At 39.4% G+C, this 21,316-nt stretch overlaps 1 protein-coding gene across 1 annotated transcript in view; it reads right to left on the minus strand.

The window, feature by feature from the left end:
• nckap1l (NCK associated protein 1 like) overlaps positions 1-15,631 on the minus strand; it is a 110,265-nt gene extending 94,634 nt beyond the window's left edge. Inside the window, exons 1-3 of the mRNA XM_061929048.1 lie at positions 15,475-15,631; positions 6,749-6,859; positions 6,580-6,672 (exon numbers count right to left, since the gene is read on the minus strand). Of these exons, the coding sequence (XP_061785032.1) occupies positions 6,580-6,672; positions 6,749-6,859; positions 15,475-15,564 (294 nt within the window). The 5' untranslated portion in view covers positions 15,565-15,631. The remainder of the gene's footprint in view (positions 1-6,579; positions 6,673-6,748; positions 6,860-15,474) is intronic.
• Positions 15,632-21,316: the final 5,685 nt, after the last annotated feature.

A 21,316-nucleotide genomic window follows, 5' to 3' on the forward strand; every position in this document is an offset into this window, starting at 1 on the left:
CAGTGAGACCGTATTGCTATATGAACTATATTATACATTTCCATAGTTTAGTTAGCTGAGGTATATAATGTACAGTGTATTTTGTCAACAACTGTATGTGTGTAACGTATTTCTTGTGCTGAGCGATCATAAAACGGCTGCAAAAGACGCACTGGCTGAGGCTCGCCTCCTGCACCCCCGCCGTAGAATGCACGGCAACCCCTGATGGGAGTGTTATATCAACTAAAGCCCACACTTAAACTTTCCACGTGCAAGATTGAATCTATTTAAAAAAATTATTTCATAAGAAGCCAAAAAGTGCAAAAACAATAATGTTCGTGTTGGAGGAGTTGTGAATGACTGCTGGGCCACAACATTAGATACACCTGCAGACTGCAGGTGTATCTAATTCACAACTCCTCCAACACGAACATTATTGTTTTTGCACTTTTTGGCTTCTTATTAAATAACTTTTGTAACCTATTTTCATGGGCTTTCCTCTTTGTGATGTTAAGTTCCTGTTATGCGCTGTTATACAGTATATGCCTTGAGCTCTTATTTTGAAGGCGCTAAGAGCGGAATTTTGACACGTTGGAGTGGAGCGGAGGTTTTTGAAAGAAGGTAAATAAAGTGGTCCTCGTGTAAACTGGAGCCTTCGTGTTTGTTATTTTGTAGTTTCATACAGTATAGGCGACATTTATAAACCCTCGGTTACACTTTTTTAAATAGATTCAATCTTGCACATGGAAAGTTTAAGTGAGGGCTTTAGTTGATATAACACTCCCATCAGGGGGTTCATTAATCCAGCACAACAGCGGCGCATTTATAAGTAAAGGTAAGACCATAATAACGTTTTTTTTATTAAATGTGCTTTTTTGTGTGCTACAGTTTGTATGTGTAAAGTTAAAGTTTAGTTAAAGTACCAATGATTGTCACACACACACTAGGTGTGGTGAAATTTGTCCTCTGCATTTGACCCATCCCCTTGTTCACCCCCTGGGATGTGAGGGGAGCAGTGGGCAGCAGCAGCGCCGCGCCCGGGAATCATTTTTGGTGATTTAACCCCCAATTCCAACCCTTGATGCTGAGTGCCAAGCAGGGAAGAATGCTGGTATGAGCTTTTAAACATAACCCGTTAACTGCTGCCAATCAAATGGTGAATAAGATACTCTTTAGGGTTCATATGTTTGTAAATCTGACTGTGATGAAGTCAGTGCCTCACCAGCCATCAACCTCACCGCACGTCACTGCTGTATGTATACTTTTGACCCAGCAGATTTGGTCACATTTTCAGTAGACCCATAATAAATTCATAAAAGAACCAAACTTAATGAATGTTTTTTGTGACCAACAAGTATGTGCTCCAATAACTCTATCACAAAAAAATAAGAGTTATAGAAATTATTGGAAACTCAAGACAGCCGTGACATTATGTTCTTTACAAGTGTATGTAAACTTTTGACCACGACTGTATGCTGCTGAACATAGTGTCTAAAATTATGTATCCTGAATTTTTTTATCTTTGTTTAAAGGGAACCTATGTTTTTTGTTTGTCTTTTCTGACATAGAAATGTTATTACAATGTTGGATAATTGTGTGGAAGGGGACTTTATTGGTACCTGTTTTGTGTAGTTTAGATCTGCATTAGTCTTAAAAATGTGAAATCAAACCATGGAGTCAGAGCAGAGACATTTATCGTCGGACATCGGGCGAACGGATCCACTGAGGATGCCATCACTGTGGCTCTCCACTTTGCTCTACACCACCTGGAGCAACAGCAGAGCTATGTCCGGATAATCTTTGTGGATTAAAGTTTTGCCCTTAATACAATAATACCGGACATCCTTATTACAAAACTGGTCACTCTCGTCCTCCCGCCCTCATTTATGCCTGGATTAAGGACTGTCTCTCCACCCGGCCCCAGACTGTGCGACTCGGCCCCCACCTCTCCTTCACCCGCACGGGGTTGTGTGCTGAGCCCTCTTCTGTACTGCACCTACACCTACGACTGCAGTCCGACCCACAACAATAACCTCAGTGAAGTTCGCGGACGACACTACGGTGGTCGGACTCATCTCAAAGGGGGACGAGGCAGCCTACAGATAGGAGGTCCGGAAGTTGGCAGACTGGTGTTCAGAGAACAACCTTGCTCTGAACACCAAGAAAACCAAGGACGTCGACTTCAGGAAACACAGCACTGACCTAGCCCCCCTCTACATCAAGGGTGAGTGTGTGGAGAGGCTCCCGTCCTTATCTCTGACAACATCTCCTAGTCAGATAACACTACTGCCATCACTAAGAAGGCTCAGCAGCGAGAGTCCTTAAGAAGTACAACCTGGACTCCAACCTGCTGCTGACCTTCTACCGCTCATCCATTGAGAGCCTGCGGACATACTGCATCACAGCGTGGTACGGCAGCTGCACCGTTGCAGACGAGGAGAGGCTCCAGAAAGTGGTAAAGGCAGCACAGCGGATCATCGGCTGCCTTCTCCCCTCCCTGACAGACATTTACACCTCTCGTTGCCTCAGCAGAGCTACCAACATTATCAAGGACAGCTCTCAACATGGCTTTAACCTGTTTGACCTGCTGCCCTCAGGAAGGTGCTACAGAGTCATCAGGTCTAAGACAAACAGACTCAAGAACAGTTTTTTCTCTAAAGCCATAACCACGGTGAACTCTCATAGGCACTGATTTTATAGTTTAGCACCTCTCTGTGTGCAATTTTTACTTTCCACCCACAGTCTGAATGCTTCTGTAGTATAATATTTAAACAACACATTCAGGACATTCGTTCTCAGGACTGGACTGTGCACCTTACCTCCCTTTGCACTATTTTTCTTTTTCTTTCCTTCCTATGTTTTGCATATTTGTATACTGTCGTACTGATACCGGACTTACTTTTAATCTCATTGTATATGACATGTGTATAGTGACAATAAAAGGCATTATGTTCTATTCTATTCTATTATAAAACAATCCTGCCTTCCTTCATGTTTTGCCCGCTTTTGTACTTTCTCTTTTAATGCCTTCCAGTGTTATAAAGCTATAGATTTACATGCTAAGTGCCATTATTATCATTAGGGGGGAGGGAGTGTACTAGGATGACAGGGGATGCAAAACAATAACAGTGCAATACTTTTTCATAACATGGTCACTACTGCCTAGTTTCTTTGTTATTGTTATGTTTGTTGTCTTCTCCCTGCCTTCTCTATTGGTTTTTTCAGTTTCTTCCTCAGTCTTTTGTCCCCAACGAGGCACACCTGCTGCTAATCACTTCCTGGTAGCATTTAAATGATAAATGATAAATGGGTTGTACTTGTATAGCGCTTTTCTACCTTCAAGGTACTCAAAGCGCTTTGACACTACTTCCACATTTACCCATTCACACACACATTCACACACTGATGGAGGGAGCTGCCATGCAAGGCGCTACCAGCACCCATCAGGAGCAAGGGTGAAGTGTCTTGCTCAGGACACAACGGACATGACGAGGTTGGTACTAGGTGGGGATTGAACCAGGGACCCTCGGGTCGCGCACGGCCACTCTTCCACTGTGCCTCCACCAGCTGGTCCCTGCCGGTTATTGTTCCTGAACTCTGCTCTGACATGTGCTACCTTGATTCTGCTTCCCTGGTCTGTTGCCCTTCGCATATTTCTGTAATATTGACCTCGTTGTGTTTTTGTTTTCCTAGCCACCTTGTTTTGAGAGGACTAGTTTTTGCCACGCTGTGTGCGTCCTGACCTTTGCTCCGCCAACCTCTGAAAGAGACTACTTTTGTTATATTTCCCATGGTGTGCACTTTTGCCCCATCACCCTTAGTTACCATTTTGGACTTATTAAATATTTTCATTTGTTATCGCGTAACTTGCCTCCATTCTCTGCATCCCGGGGTCCACCCTTGAACTCTATCTTAACAGTTATATTCTTATTTTACTGTTATATTTTTATTCTCATTGTTGCTTTTTATTTTTATTCTATTGTAATAGTTTTCTATTTTGTTTCCATTTATACCCCCATTATTTACTTTTTACGTTTAACTTTTTAAATTCGATCTCAATTTTGTACACTGCTGCTGGAAATTTAATTTTCCTGAAGGAACTCTCCTGAAGGAATCAATAAAGTACTATCCATCTATCTATCTATCTATCTATCTATCTATCTATCTATCTATCTATCTATCTATCTATCTATTATGTCTGTCTTCCTATTTGAAATTTCCTGAATTATACCAAACCCCAAAACCAGTGAAGTTGGCACATTGTGTATATGGTAAATAAAAACAGAATAGATATGGCGGTAGACAATTGATTAGAAAGGACAGATTAAAAAAATATATATATTTAAAAAAACAACAACAAAAAATAATTATTTTTAAATTAAAAAAACTTTTTTTTTTTTATCTTGGGACTTCCTGCGGGCCAGATTTTGGACGCGGACACAAAGGACAGATTTAAAAAAATAAAAATGAAAATATATATATATATATATATATATATATATATATATATATATATATATATATATATATATATATATATATATATATATATATATATATATTTTTTTTTTTTGTTACTTGGGACTTCCCGCGGGCCGGATTTTGGACGCTGGCGGGCCGGATCCGTTTCGGGACCCCTGCCATAAATCATAGGCACTGGCCCCTCCATTAAAGGCCTACTGAAACCCACTACTACCGACCACGCAGTCTGATAGTTTATATATCAATGATGAAATCTTAACATTGCAACACATTCCAATACTAAAGTGCAATTTTGAATTTCGCGCGAAATATCCTGCTGAAAACGTCTCGGTATGATGACGCCTGCGCGTCACGTCACGAATTGTAGAGGACATTTTGGGACAGCATGGTGGCCAGCTATTAAGTCGTCTTTTTTTATCGCAAAATTCCACAGTATTCTGGACATCTGTGTTGGTGAATCTTTTGCAATTTGTTCAATGAACAATGGAGACAACAACGAAGAAAGCTGTAGGTGGGAAGCGGTGTTTTGCGGCAGGTGTTGTGCCGTATAACGCACCCCCGCCGTAGAATGCACCCCTTGACTGTTGTGCCGGATAACAAAGCCGGTGTTTCATTGTTTACATTCCCGGAAGATGACAGTCAAGCTTTACCATTGGCCTGTGGAGAACTGGGACAACAGAGACTCATACCAGGAGGACTTTGAGTTGGATACGCAGACGCGGTACCGTGAGTATGCATGCAGCTGCGGCTTCCAAACATTTGATCGCTTGCCCGTACGTGCGTTCCGCTATGTGCATGTCACGTACGTAACTTTGGGGACTTTGGGGAAATATATGTGCTGTATGAACTTTGGGGAGGTGAACGGTACTTTGGGCTGTGGGATTGAGTGTGTTGTGCAGGTGTTTGAGTTGTATTGGCGGGTTATATGGACGGGAGGGGGGAGGTGTTTGTTATGCGGGATTAATTTGTGGCATATTAAATATAAGCCTGGTTGTGTTGTGGCTAATAGAGTATATATATGTCTTGTGTTTATTTACTGTTTTAGTCATTCCCAGCTGAATATCAGGTCCCACCCGCCTCTCACAGCATCTTCCCTATCTGAATCGCTCCCACTGCCCTCTAGTCCTTCACTCTCACTTTCCTCATCCACAAATCTTTCATCTTCGCTCAAATCAATGGGGAAATTGTCGCTTTATCGGTCCGAAACGCTCTCGCTGCTGGTGGCCATGATTGTAAACAATGTGCAGATGTGAGGAGCTCCACAACCTGTGACGTCACGCTACTCGTCTGCTACTTCCGGTACAGGCAAGGCTTTTTTATCAGCGACCAAAAGTTGCAAACTTTATCGTCAATGTTCTCTACTAAATCCTTTCAGCAAAAATATGGCAATATTGCGAAAGGATCAAGTATGACCCATAGAATGGACCTGCTATCCCCGTTTAAATAAGAAAATTGCATTTCAGTAGGCCTTTAAGTGTAATTTGTGTGAAAACCCTTACGTATATAAGCCTACACCATACTGTACAATGTTTGTCTTTTACTTTTGTATTTATTATTTATAAATGCATTTTAACCCCTTTTTTTTTTGGTTTTATTTAAAAATCTTTCACACTCATTTTCGTCCTTTTATCGCTGAAAAGGTTATTTATGATTACACATTCTGTATCTTGATTATCAATAGACTTAGACTTAGACTTCCTTTTATTGTCATTCAAATTTGAACTTTACAGTACAGATAAGAACAAAATGTTGTTGCATTAGCTCGTTGTAGTGCAGGATAAAAGAGCAATAAGGTGCAGATATAAATAAATATAAATATATTGCACTTTTGCATATGCATCCACGTTTATGGATGTATGTTATATTGTCTTTATATTCCAGCGAGTTAGTCCGTTTTTGGGGGGAATTGAGGGTATTATTATGATGCGTTCAAGAGCATAACAATGTGTACCAATGTGAACAAATTGCTGACACAGAGATGGGAGAAAATTCTATTCTACTTCTTCCTACTTTTTTTTAGGACAGGTTGAATGATGCAAACACCTGATGCCTCTTAATGTAAAGTCTTATGCATGTTTGTACCATATTCTCTGACCATAAAGAAATAAGTAGAATTACCCTGAACTCGATAACGTCCAGAAAAGAGTCGTAGTAGCTGGTCGTGGCCTCCATCACTGCAGACTTTTGCTTTTGGATGCTGCTCAGGTTTTGCTAGAATGAGTCAGAGCAATTTGTGCTTGATAATGATGTTTTCCAAATAACATTAAAAAAAAATCAAAATACTTACGATGTTTCCTCGGAAATCAATGTTTGGGAACTTTTTGTTGATATATTTGATGGCAGGCTCCATTGATTTTTCTGTAAGGATGGCTGGCCGGAGCTTGACGTCTGCACACAACTGCAACAAAGAATTTGCCAATTTTCAGATGAAAAGGGTAACTGTTTAACTGCTAACAGTCGTGTTGCGGATAGATTTTTTTTTTATTATGGCAAAATAGAAAAGCACCCGGTTTGGTCAGTAAAACATGGGCAGCTGGAGCCTATCCCAGCTCACTTCAGGTACACCCTAGAGTCTAGGGTCGGCAACCCAAAATGTTGAACGAGCAATATTGGACCAAAAATACTAAAACAAATCTGTCTGGAGCCGCAAAAAATTAAAAGCCATATTACATACAGATTGTGTGTCATGACATATACATTGAATTAAGACTTAAAGGAAACTAAATGACCTCAAATATAGCTACAAATGAGGCATAATGATGCAATATATACATATAGCTAGCCTAAATAGCATGTTAGCATCGATTGGCTTGCAGTCATGCAGTGACCAAATATGTCTGATTAGCACTCCACACAAGTCAATAACATCAACAAAACTCACCTTTCATGCACAACGTTAAAAGTTTGGTGGACAAAATGAGACAGAAAAAGAAGTGGCATAAAACACGTCTTAGAAAGTCGGAGAAAGTTATACATGTAAACAAACTAAGGTGAGTTCAAGGACCGCCAAAATTAGTAAGACAAAACGGCGCTCGCCAAATACTCGAATCAGTGAAGCATGTTTTATACAAACAGTGTGCTTTGTAACAATTAGGGAGGTTTGTGTCATGTTTGTCCTCCTACAGAAACCAAATTAAAACAAAAATAGATTTTTTTCCCCTCATCTTTTTCCATTTTTCATACATTTTTTAAAAAACTCCAGAGAGCCACTAGGGCGGCGCTAAAGAGCCGCATGCGGCTCTAGAGCCGCGGGTTGCCGACCCCTGCCCTAGACCAGTGTTTTTTAACCTTTTTTGAGCCAAGGCACATTTTTTTTCATAAAAAAAATACGGAGGCACACCACCAGCAGAAAAGGTTAAAAAATGAAACTCCACCAGGTTGTCGTGCCTTATTTTGAGTTTGTAGTGCTTTAGTTCCTGTCTTGCGCTGTTATTTTGGTGACTTTTCCTGTTTTGTTGGTGTTCTCCTGTAGCAGCTTCATGCCTTCCTTTGAGTGCTATTGCCCACACCTGCTTTGTTTTCGCAATCAAGACTATTTAAGTTGTGCATACGCTATCCTTCTTTGTGGGGACATTGTGGATTGTCATGTCATGTGCGGATGTGCTTTGTGGACGCCGTCTTTGCTCCACACGCTGTAAGTTTCTGCAGTCGTCCAGCATTCTGTTTTTGTTGCTTTTGTAGCCAGGTCAGTTTTACTTTTGTTTTACATAGCCATCCCTATGGTTCAGTGCCTTTTCCCAGCGGGACTTGCCTTTTGTATTAATTTTTGGTTTAAGCGTTACATATAGGGCATACTTGCCAACCCTCCCGGATTTTCCGTGATACTCCCGAAATTCAGCGCCTCTCCCGAAAACCTCCAGGGACAAATTTTCTCCCGAAAATCTCCTGAAATTCAGGCAGAGCTGGAGGCCACGCCCCCTCCAGCTCCATGCGGACCTGAGTGACATGTTGACAGCCTGTTCACAACATTGCCGTAAACAGCAATGTTGTGACACTTTTAAACAGGACAATACTGCCATCTACTGTACATGCATATGTGACCCACCCATAATGTGTCACATTTTTGTGTTGATTTATTTATTTTATTTTGTGGTTTCAATTCGTTTTTGGAGCTGTCATTACAGATTTATCAGTATTCACATTGGTCAGTAGGGGGCAGTAGGGCGTTTCTTCCCAATTGAATGCGATCACCTGCAGACCGGAAGTGTCTTGTCATTCTGATGAGCGCGACCAGTCTGTGAACAATTGAAACGTCCTGTGTGCTTTTTCCTCCTGTATAACAGGTTAGTTTTGGTGAATCAACTCACTGAATAATATCCATGTGATCTTTATAAGTTTAAGTACACATTCTGATGGTGGAGCCTAACTCTAAAGTGTTTGTGAGTTGTAGTTTGTATTTGTGAATGAATCCAGTGCACAGCTGCAGTAATCAATACAAAAAGGCGACGTGAGTGCGCAATGTTTATATAGGAACTTCTGATCCTAATTCAGACTCCCAAATTAGAGCTCCCGTTTTCTTATTGATTTTATAATGTATATTTGTATAATGTGTGTGTTCTGAAATAGTGACAGAGAATAGAACAAGGATGGACAATTCAACCCTTAACTCAACAATGAGTAGATGAGTGTTATGTGTGTAAATAAATGAACACTGAAATTCAAGTATTTCTTTTATTTATATATATATATATATATATATATATATATATATATATATATATATATATATATATATATATATATACATACATACAGTATATATATATATATATATGTAATAAAATATATATATATATATATAGCTAGAATTCACTGAAAGTCAAGTATTTCTTATATATATATATATATATATATATATATATCTTAACCACGCCCCCCACCTCCCGAAATCGGAGGTCTCAAGGTTGGCAAGTATGATATAGGGATGTCCGATAATATCGGCCGATAAATGCGTTAAAATGTAATATTGAAAATTATCGGTAAAGGTTTTGTTATTATCGGTATCGTTTTTTTTTTTTTTTTTTTTTTTAATTAAATCAACATAAAAAAACACAAGATACACTTACAATTAGTGCACTAACCCAAGAAACCTCCCTCCCCCATTTACACTCATTCACACTCATTCACACAGAAGGGTTGTTTCTTTCTGTTATTAATATTCTGGTTCCTACATTATATATCAATATATATCAATACAGTCTGCAAGGGATACAGTCCGTAAGCACACTTGATTGTGCGTGCTGCTGGTCCACTAATAGTACTAACCTTTAACAGTTAATTTTACTCATTTTCAATAATTACTAGTTTCTATGTAACTGTTTTACTTTCTTTGTTATTCAAGAAAAGGTTTTTAATGTATTTATCTTATTTTATTATTATTGTAAAAAAAGTAGCTTATCTTCACCATACCTGGTTGTCCAAATTAGGCATAATAATGTGTTAATTCCACGAGTGCATACATCGGTTGATATCGGTATCGGTTGATATCGATATAGGTAATTAAAGAGTTGGACAATATCTGATATCGGCAAAAAGCCATTATCGGACATCCCTAGTTACATGCCTTTTTACCTGTCTCCCGCTGTGCTCTGCATATTGGGATTGCCAAGCTCTACACAGCACAGGCACTAGACAACGGCACATTATTATGATTATTGATTTGCAAAAAATATTTTTTTGGACCAATTAGGTGAAGTGGCATAATTTCCCACGGCACACTAGACAATATCTCAGGGCACACTAGTGTCGCGGCACAGTGGTTGAAAATCACTGCCCTAGACTGGTTGCCAATCAGAGGTCAAATTAGAGTTATGCCAAAAAGTTCAGTGTTTCTTAACCATCGGGCCATTTATGGGCCCTCCAGTGCCCTCTAGAGGGCCATGACTTTATCACTCATACACTATATGGCCACCTGCATTTACTCACATATGAACTTGAAGTGCCATCCCAATGAATTGTCCAAAATGCTTTGGTATCCTGGAGCATTCAAAGTTCCTTTCACTGGAACTAAGGGGCCAAGCCCAACTCCTGAAAAACCACCCCACACCATGAGATATATATATATATATATATATATATATATATATATATATATATATATATATATATATATATATATATATATGTCTTAATAAGGTTATCCAAAAAATAGTGCTCGATACCGTAGTAGAGCGCAATATATGTATGTGTGGGGAAAAAAAAAAAATCACAAGACTATTTCATCTCTACAGGCCTGTTTCATGAGGGGGGTACCCTCAATCGTCAGGAGATTTTAATGGGAGCATTCGCATACCATGGTTTATATAGGGCACAGAGTGGGTGGGTACAGGCTGGCCTAGGGGCGTGGTGATTGGTTCATGTGTTACCTAGGAGGTGTTTCCGTCTATGGCGGCATGTTGTTACAATTTCGCTGCGCTTGTTGAGGGATGACAGGTCTGGACGGTAGATAATAAACAGTTTCTCTTTCAAGCATAGGTTGCATCTTTTATTACCACTATTGCTTTTATTACCATCCAGCACACCTTACAATAGTGGTAATAAAAGATGCAACCTATGCTTGAAAGAGAAACTGTTTATTATCTACCGTCCAGACCTGTCATCCCTCAACAAGCGCAGCGAAATTGTAACAACATGCCGCCATAGACGGAAACACCTCCTAGGTAACACATGAACCAATCACCACGCCCCTAGGCCAGCCTGTACCCACCCACTCTGTGCCCTATATAAACCATGGTATGCGAATGCTCCCATTAAAATCTCCTGACGATTGAGGGTACCCCCCTCATGAAACAGGCCTGTAGAGATGAAATAGTCTTGTGATTTTTTTTCCCCCACACATATATATATATATATATATATATATATATATATATATATATATATATATATATATGTCAAGGTTTCTGTGGTTTATCCATTATACAGTGCTCAATACCGGGGTAGAGCGGAATACACGTTAGGTCAGGAAAAAACACAGAGGCTATTTCATCCCTACAAGCCTGTTTCCTGCTCAGGGAAACCTGCGGAACAGGCTTGTAGGGATGAAATAACCTCTGTGTTTTTTTCCTGACCTAACGTGTGTGTATGTATATATATATATATATATATATATATATATATATATATATATATATATATACACAGGTAAAAGCCAGTAAATTAGAATATTTTGAAAAACTTGATTTATTTCAGTAATTGCATTCAAAAGGTGTAACTTGTACATTATATTTATTCATTGCACACAGACTGATGCATTCAAATGTTTATTTAATTTAATTTTGATGATTTGAAGTGGCAACAAATGAAAATCCAAAATTCCGTGTGTCACAAAATTAGAATATTACTTAAGGCTAATACAAAAAAGGGATTTTTAGAAATGTTGGCCAACTGAAAAGTATGAAAATGAAAAATATGAGCATGTACAATACTCAGTACTTGGTTGGAGCTCCTTTTGCCTCAATTACTGCGTTAATGCGGCGTGGCATGGAGTCGATGAGTTTCTGGCACTGCTCAGGTGTTATGAGAGCCCAGGTTGCTCTGATAGTGGCCTTCAACTCTTCTGCGTTTTTGGGTCTGGCATTCTGCATCTTCCTTTTCACAATACCCCACAGATTTTCTATGGGGCTAAGGTCAGGGGAGTTGGCGGGCCAATTTAGAACAGAAATACCATGGTCCGTAAACCAGGCACGGGTAGATTTTGCGCTGTGTGCAGGCGCCAAGTCCTGTTGGAACTTGAAATCTCCATCTCCATAGAGCAGGTCAGCAGCAGGAAGCATGAAGTGCTCTAAAACTTGCTGGTAGACGGCTGCGTTGACCCTGGATCTCAGGAAACAGAGTGGACCGACACCAGCAGATGACATGGCACCCCAAACCATCACTGATGGTGGAAACTTTACACTAGACTTCAGGCAACGTGGATCCTGTGCCTCTCCTGTCTTCCTCCAGACTCTGGGACCTCGATTTCCAAAGGAAATGCAAAATTTGCATGGTTGGGTGATGATTCTGGTGATGCAGAATGCCAGACCCAAAAACGCAGAAGAGTTGAAGGCCACTATCAGAGCAACCTGGGCTCTCATAACACCTGAGCAGTGCCAGAAACTCATCGACTCCATGCCACGCCGCATTAACGCAGTAATTGAGGCAAAAGGAGCTCCAACCAAGTATTGAGTATTGTACATGCTCATATTTTTCATTTTCATACTTTTCAGTTGGCCAACATTTCTAAAAATCCCTTTTTTGTATTAGCCTTAAGTAATATTCTAATTTTGTGACACACGGAATTTTGGATTTTCATTTGTTGCCACTTCAAATCATCAAAATTAAATGAAATAAACATTTGAATGCATCAGTCTGTGTGCAATGAATAAATATAATGTACAAGTTACACCTTTTGAATGCAATTACTGAAATAAATCAAGTTTTTCAAAATATTCTAATTTACTGGCTTTTACCTGTATGTATATATATATATATCAGTGACGTGAGGCACTGACTTCATAACAGTCAGATTTACAAACATATGATCCCTAAAGAGTATCTTATTCACCATTTGATTGGCAGCAGTTAACGGGTTATGTTTAAAAGCTCATACCAGCATTCTTCCCTGCTTGGCACTCAGCATCAAGGGTTGGAATTGGGGGTTAAATCACCAAAAATTATATATATCAGTGACGTGCGGTCACTGGAGGCAGGTGAGGCGGAAAGAAAAAAAATGTAAAAAGAAAAAAAAATAATTAAATTGTTATGTATTCAGTGATTATACTTTAAAGTTATTTTCCAATTAAGTTCACCAGTTTTAGATTATTTCTATTCAAAATCGCTGAATTTTCACATTTGCCGTTCAAATACTGAGAAGAGACGGTGCAGTGATCAGCAGCCAGTTGAGGCACGTCACTCAGTGCCTCAACATGGATTGTGGACTCGGCTAACTGCTGGCCTGCTGTGCAGTGAGACCGTATTGCTATATGAACTATAGTATACATTTCCATAGTTTAGTTAGCTGAGGTATATAATGTACAGTGTATTTTGTCAACAACTGTATGTGTGTAAAGTATTTCTTGTGCTGAGCGATCATAAAACGGCTGCAAAAGACGCACTGGCTGAGGCTTGCCTCCTGCACCCCCGCCGTAGAATGCACGGCAACCCCTGACGGGAGTGTTATATCAACTAAAGCCCACACTTAAACGTTCCACGTGCAAGATTGAATCTATTTAAAAAAGTTATTTCATAAGAAGCCAAAAAGTGCAAAAACAATAATGTTCGTGTTGGAGGAGTTGTGAATGACTGCAGGGCCACAACATTAGGTACACCTGCAGACTGCAGGTGTACCTAATTCACAACTCCTCCAACACAAACATTATTGTTTTTGCACTTTTTGGCTTCTTATTAAATAACTTTTGTAACCTATTTTCATGGGCTTTCCTCTTTGTGATGTTAAGTTCCTGTTATGTGCTGTTATACAGTATATGCCTTGAGCTCTTATTTTGAAGGCGCTAAGAGCGGATGTGATGTCATGTTGCGGAGGTTTTTGAAAGAAGGTAAATAAAGTGGTCCTCGTGTAAACTGGAGCCTCCGTGTTTGTTATTTTGTAGTTTCATACATTATAGGCGACATTTATAAACCCTCGGTTACACTTTTTTAAATAGATTCAATCTTGCACGTGGAAAGTTGAAGTGAGGGCTTTAGTTGATATAACACTCCCATCAGGGGGTTCATTAATCCAGCACAACAGCGGCGCATTTATAAGTAAAGGTAAGACCATAATAATGTTTTTTTATTAAATGTGCTTTTTTGTGTGCTACAGTTTGTATGTGTAAAGTTAAGTTAAAGTACCAATGATTGTCACACACACACTAGGTGTGGTGAAATTTGTCCTCTGCATTTGATCCATCCCCTTGTTCACCCCCTGGGATGTGAGGGGAGCAGTGGGCAGCAGCGGCGCCGCGCCCGGGAATCATTTTTGGTGATTTAACCCCCAATTCCAAGCCTTGATGCTGAGTGCCAAGCAGGGAAGAATGCTGGTATGAGCTTTTAAACATAACCCGTTAACTGCTGCCAATCAAATGGTGAATAAGATACTCTTTAGGGTTCATATGTTTGTAAATCTGACTGTGATGAAGTCAGTTCCTCACCAGCCATCAACCTCAGCGCACGTCACTGATATATATATATATATATATTTAATCTGTTTAACCTATATTTATCCATGGTAAGACAATTAATAACAGAGTTTTGTTTGCAATGTTGACGAGCAAAGGAGCAGTAGAGCAGTTGAAGTATGATGATGATGATCTCTCATCATATTTCATTTACCAACAAAAATTAGCGCTATAGATGGCTCTCAACACTTCACACATGCTCTTAAATAGCGGGGGTAAATGTGTTTGAACATAAATAAAATGTTTAAGATGGACAAAAAAATTTTGAGCGTTAAACACACACGGAGAATGTCTGCAACTTGTGGACGACAACAAACAGCAGAGAACAAAGTAGCCCTTAGTAGTGTTTCTTTCCATTATTATAATTATTAGTACTATGAGTTACAACAAAGTACAATAATTTGACAATGAGTTTGTGCTTTATCAAACTCAAGTTCTGCTTAGGGCCCCCATTAGATTATGATGACCGCACTTCTACTGTGTCATGCCAGACCCAAAGGTGTGATGCTGCTCATACCAAATGCATTTTGATCTTTTTTTAAAGTTTGAGCCAACCGCAACTCGTGTTGACTAACTTAAACCCGCTTCCTGGTTGCACTTCCTCATTTTTTGAGTACAACTATCAGACAGGAAGTGCAATATACACAAAAAGCACAGGCACTCCGCTGTACTTCTCTTGACTTGAAATGATCCCCAAAACCACATAGTCCGTGGGCTTTAAGTCCATAAATCATGTACATAATATATTATATCCATATTTAGGTGCACAATTGAAGCGTTATGCAGGTAATATGTTTATAAGTCATGTTTTAAGCAGACAGTACAGCATGAGGGCCTATGAAGATGCTTCCCTCACCTTCTTGATGTAGTTCATGCGTATCAACACGCCGTTCCCTCTCTCGTTCAGGATGCTGAGTTTTTCCGCCAGTTTCTGATTGTACTCCATGGTGCCGTCACCTGTCCCTCCGTGTGAGCCCGGGCCTCCTGGTACTGAGGAAACTGAACCCCCGGAAACGAGTGCGCCCGAGGCCTCCTTCCTGCCTGGGTCACATGAGGTCGTGGTCATGGTAGGTGGAGTTTGGTCTTAAAAAAGGGTTTTGTTGGAGATGGAAGTATTTATAAACTTTAGTTATACTACACTATCACCACTATGATTTACTGTTATTTCAGAAGATGCAATGTCTCTATTTTTTATTTATTTTTTGTAAAATTCTACCATTTCACGTGTTTTTTTTTTTTTTCCATTTTTGTATACGAAGCATCAGACATGAATACAAAATATTTAGTTTTAGACTTTTAACCCTCAGGGGACAAAAGCTGACTTGTTTTTAAATTCTTACTGGCCATCATTTGTGTTGTGTCACTCTTCATTTTGTCAGATTTTGTTGGTGACGAACCCCAAGATGCAGAGATGACGGCAGGCATTGAGCGAGAAAGCATGATTTAATTAAACACTATGGCAAAAAACAAAAACAAAAGGGTACAAACAAAAGGCGCGCACAAGGCGGATAACAAACTTGGCTATGAACTAAAATAGCACAAAGGCTAACTGTCGACAAGAAACAAAAACACTTACTGTGACACAAAAGAACTATGACATGAGCAGAGTGAACAAAAGTAGACAGAGCTACAACGACAGGTAGTAGTGACAACAAGTATTAGCGACAATGACAATGACAATGATAATAATCCAGCAGTGACTGGAGGGTAGGGCAGGTTTAAATAGCAGATGGCTGATTGACACCAGGTGTGGCCAGGTGCCAATCAGCCACAGCTAAGGGGACACAGCACTCAGGGAGACAAACAAGAAACAGAACCAAAACAAGAGCGCTGACAGGAAATACTACACACACAGAGGAAAAACTAAAACACAACCAAACTGTCAGGGGCAAGCCTGACACATTTTTCATGTTAAATAAAACAATGGTAATGTCCAATTACTTAACAGATGTCGCCATATACTGGCAGCTGTTCAACAATACCAAAACAAAACATATAATTGTATATTAACATATTGTATATATTATATGCAAGATATAATATGATATAATAATATATCAGTATACATTATATACTGTATGTAAATATTACATATACTGTATGTTATATTTACGTTAGGTCAGGAAAAAACAGAGGCTATATCATCCCCACAAGCCTGTTTCGTAGGTTTCCCTGAGCAGGAAACAGACTTGTAGGGATGAAATAACCTCTGTGTTTTTTCCTGACCTAACATATGTGTGTGTGTATATGTATATATATATATATATATATACTTCCACTCTGAGGCATTGCAGGCTCCGGGCGTCTGTCTGTACTGGAGCCTGCAATGCCTCAGACTGGAAGTCTCTCCAGAGAGTGGTGAGGACGGCGGAAAAGATCATCAGGAATCCTCTTCCTCCTATCCAGGAGATCGCAAAAAGCCGCTGCCTGACCAGGGCTCAGAAAATCTGCAAAGACTCCTCCCACCCCCACCAAGGACTGTTTTCACTACTGGACTCTAGAAAGAAGTTCCGCAGCCTCCGAAGCAGAACCTCTAAGTTCTGTAACACTTTCTTCCCTCAAGTCGTAAGACTCTTGAACGCATCTTAATTAAATTATCCCCTCAACTCCCCTCAAAATGGATTAACTCGCTGGAATAAAAAAGACAATATAACATACATCCATAAACGTGGACGCATGTGGAAAAAGTGCAATATATTTATCTGTACAGTCATCTATTTATTTATTTATATATATACATCCATTCATCTATTTTCTACCGCTTATTCCCTTATTTATATATACCGGTATTTATATTTATTTATGTATTTTATATATATATATATTTATATATTATTTGTATATATTTATTTATTTATATATGCACCTTATTGCTTTTTTATCCTGCACTACCATGAGCTTATGTAACGACATTTCGTTCTTATCTGTGCTGTAAAGTTCAAATTTGAATGACAATAAAAAGGAAGTCTAAGTCTAATATAGATAGATAGATTTATTGGTCCCCGTGGGGAAATTCATTTTCATTGCCGTACATTTAAACAATAGACATTACACATCGCAAAACAAAAAAAACAAAAATACATCATTCATGACAAACACATTTATGGGGTTGTCAGACAGGTCTGTTAAGGGCGGCTATAGCTGCAGGGATCAGGTTTTTCCTGAGGCGGGCCCTCTGGAATTTGATGGTTCTGTACCTGCGCCCTGATGGTAGTGGGATGATGTATTGGTGTAGTGGGTGAGTGATATCCTGGACTATTGTGTTTGCCAGTCGAGTGATGGACCGTGATGGACCTGTGGTTTAAATCTGAAATGTTGGGTGTGGGTAGGCCGGTGATTTTAGCTGCTATGTTTGTAATGCGTGTGAGTTTGGTCCGGTTGGTTACAGAAAGCATGGTGAAAAAACATGTGGAACAGTACATAAGGATGGGTTGAACAATGCTTTGGTAAAGTACAAACCCCGTTTCCATATGAGTTGGGAAATTGTGTTCGATGTAAATATAAACGGAATACAATGATTTGCAAATCCTTTTCAACCCATATTCAATTGAATGCACTACAAAGACAAGATATTTGATCTTCAAACTCAAAAACTTTTTTTTTTCTTGCAAATAATAATTAACTTAGAATTTCATCGCTGCAACACGTGCCAAAGTAGTTGGGAAAGGGCATGTTCACCACTGTGTTACATGGCCTTTCCTTTTAACAACACTCAGTAAACGTTTGGGAACTGAGGAGACACATTTTTTAAGCTTATCAGGTGGAATTCTTTCCCATTCTTGCTTGATGTACAGCTTAAGTTGTTCAACAGTCCGGGGGTCTTCGTTGTGGTAATTTAGGCTTCATAATGTGCCACACATTTTCAATGGGAGACAGGTCTGGACTACAGGCAGGCCAGACTAGTACCCGCACTATTTTACTATGAAGCCACGTTGATGTAACACGTGGCTTGGCATTGTCTTGCTGAAATAAGCAGGGGCGTCCATGGTAATGTTGCTTGGATGGCAACATATGTTGCTCCAAAACCTGTATGTACCTTTCAGCATTAATGGTGCCTTCACAGATGTGTAAGTTACCCATGTCTTGGGCACTAATACACCCCCATACCATCACACATGCTGGCTTTTCAACTTTACGCCTATAACAATCCGGATGGTTCCTTTCCTCTTTGGAAACTGTGGACATGACATCCACAGTTTCCAAAAACAATTTGAAATGTGGACTCGTCAGACCACAGAACACTTTTCCACTTTGTATCAGTCCATTTTAGATGAGCTCAGGCCTTTCGAAGCCAACGGCGTTTCTGGGTGTTGTTGATAAACGGTTTTCGCTTTGCATAGGATAGTTTTAACTTGCACTTACAAATGTAGCGACCAACTGTAATTACTGACAGTGGGTTTCTGAAGTGTTCCTGAGCCCATGTGGTGATATCCTTTACACACTGATGTCGCTTGTTGATGCAGTGCAGCCTGAGGGATCGAAGGTCACAGGCTTAGCTGCTTACGTGCAGTGATTTCTCCAGATTCTCTGAACCCTTTGATGATATTACGGACCGTAGATGGTGAAATCCCTAAATTCCTTGCAATAGCTGCTTGAGAAAGGTTTTTCTTAAACTGTTCAACAATTTGCTCACGCATTTGTTCCCAAAGTGGTGACCCTCGCCCCATCCTTGTTTGTGAATGACTGAGCATTTCATGGAATCTACTTTTATACCCAATCATGGCACCCACCTGTTCCCAATTTGCCTGTTCACCTGTGGGATGTTCCAAATAAGTGTTTGATGAGCATTCCTCAACTTTATCAGTATTGATTGCCACCTTTCACAACTTCTTTATCACGTGTTGCTGGCATCAAATTCTAAAGTTAATGATTATTTGCAAAAAAAAAAAATGTTTATCAGTTTGAACATCAAATATGTTGTCTTCGTAGCATATTCAACTGAATATGGGTTGAAAATGATTTGCAAATCATTGTATTCCGTTTATATTTACATCTAACATAATTTCCCAAATCATATGGAAACGGGGTTAGCGCTCCGTGGTCACGGTGCGGCTAAAAATAGTTGCTCAGCCTTAGCGCTAATAATAACAATATCGCTAGTATTTAATTCATATTCAGGTATGCATAAAAAAGAAAAGAAAAACATGATGTGGAGGAGGGCGTGGCCTGCGGACCTGCAGCGAAGCGGGGTGTGCCAGGACCGGCTTCGAGATCAGCAACAGGTGCGTAAATGGTCCACCTGGGCCAGGTTATCTAGTCACCTGTCGCTCTGTTAAAAGATGTGGGAGCGAGAGCAAGCCTGAGACAGACATAAGACAAATGCTGGAAAGCAAGAGACAGACTTATTGCAAAATAAAACTGTATTCTGAACCTGAACCGGGCTATCATGTCAGTGCTTGGTGGTCCGAAGAACCCCCTGAAGGGCAACCTCTACACATGATTGTTTTTTCCTCTTATGTAGGGATTGTGAATGATGGACACAGTTCCCCAAAAAAATGTGCAGTTCCCTTTTAAGGACTTTTATGTATGTTATAATTAAAATCAAATGTGCCCGCAACACCCCACAATAAATGATCCCTGCATAGTGGTGTATGTTGTGCCACTTTACCTTTACATTTTAATATTGATTATACAAATAAAGAGTAATGAGTGAAATACTAAATAATTAAAAAAAAAACATTACACTAGTCTTGCCACTAGAGGGCGTAACTCACCAACGTATCTAAAGTTGTGCTGCAGCACCAACATCTGGGGAATAAACTGTGATCTACTAAATGTCTTTTTGACATAAACAAATGCATAGTTTATCATTTCACATCAAATGCAAAATGTTTTTTGTTGGGTTTCTTTCTCAAGCAAAAATTATTACGTCGTGTGTGTATATGATTACACTATTTCTTAATATATTTATATTTATACATTGTAGACTAGCGATGAAGAAAGCATTTAGTTCCTGCTCTATTTTTTTTTACCACATTGGGTTAGTTAGTGTGACTTGTCTTTGTCACATAAACGAGAAAGGTCACAGATATTTCAGCAGCTTTGTGTCACCTGTTTTTTTCCCCCCCTCTTCTAAACGTTTCTTTTGAATTCTTTTTGAGCAGGTTGGAGGCGGAAATGTTTCTCCAGCTATACAAACATCATTACTGTCTGAGAAATATTGCCACTTGTTTCCACTATATTCTAGTACAGAGGTGTCAAACGTACGGCCCGAGGGCCGGATCAGGCCCGCGAACAGATTTTATCCGGCCCGCGGGATGAGTTTGCCAAGTATAAAAATTAACCAGAAATTTTTGAATGTAAGAAACGGCTGTTCTAAATGTGTCCACTAGATGTTGCAATAGCAATTCTTTGTATCTTTGTAGATGATGCTATATATGTACAAAATAAACCACATGATGTTAGTGCACCAGTCGAAGAAAATGATCAAACTACATAAATAACTTTTATTTGATTTTTAGATGATTTTTTTATATCTTGATGGATCGAAAATCAACACCAATGATGAACATTGTCACATAATTTATCCAGAAAATATAAATAATGGCAAATAAAGTATATATACTAATAAACGCTGTCATGTCTGTTGATCATGTTTTTGTTTGGCCATGTGCTGTTTGTTTTTTGGACTCTTTTTAGTTCCTGGTTGTGCACTCTTGCTTGTTTTGTTTCCATGACTACTCATTAGTTTCACCTGT

Source organism: Nerophis lumbriciformis, linkage group LG03 (genome assembly GCF_033978685.3).
Source record: "Nerophis lumbriciformis linkage group LG03, RoL_Nlum_v2.1, whole genome shotgun sequence".
Taxonomy (NCBI): Eukaryota; Metazoa; Chordata; class Actinopteri; order Syngnathiformes; family Syngnathidae; genus Nerophis; species Nerophis lumbriciformis.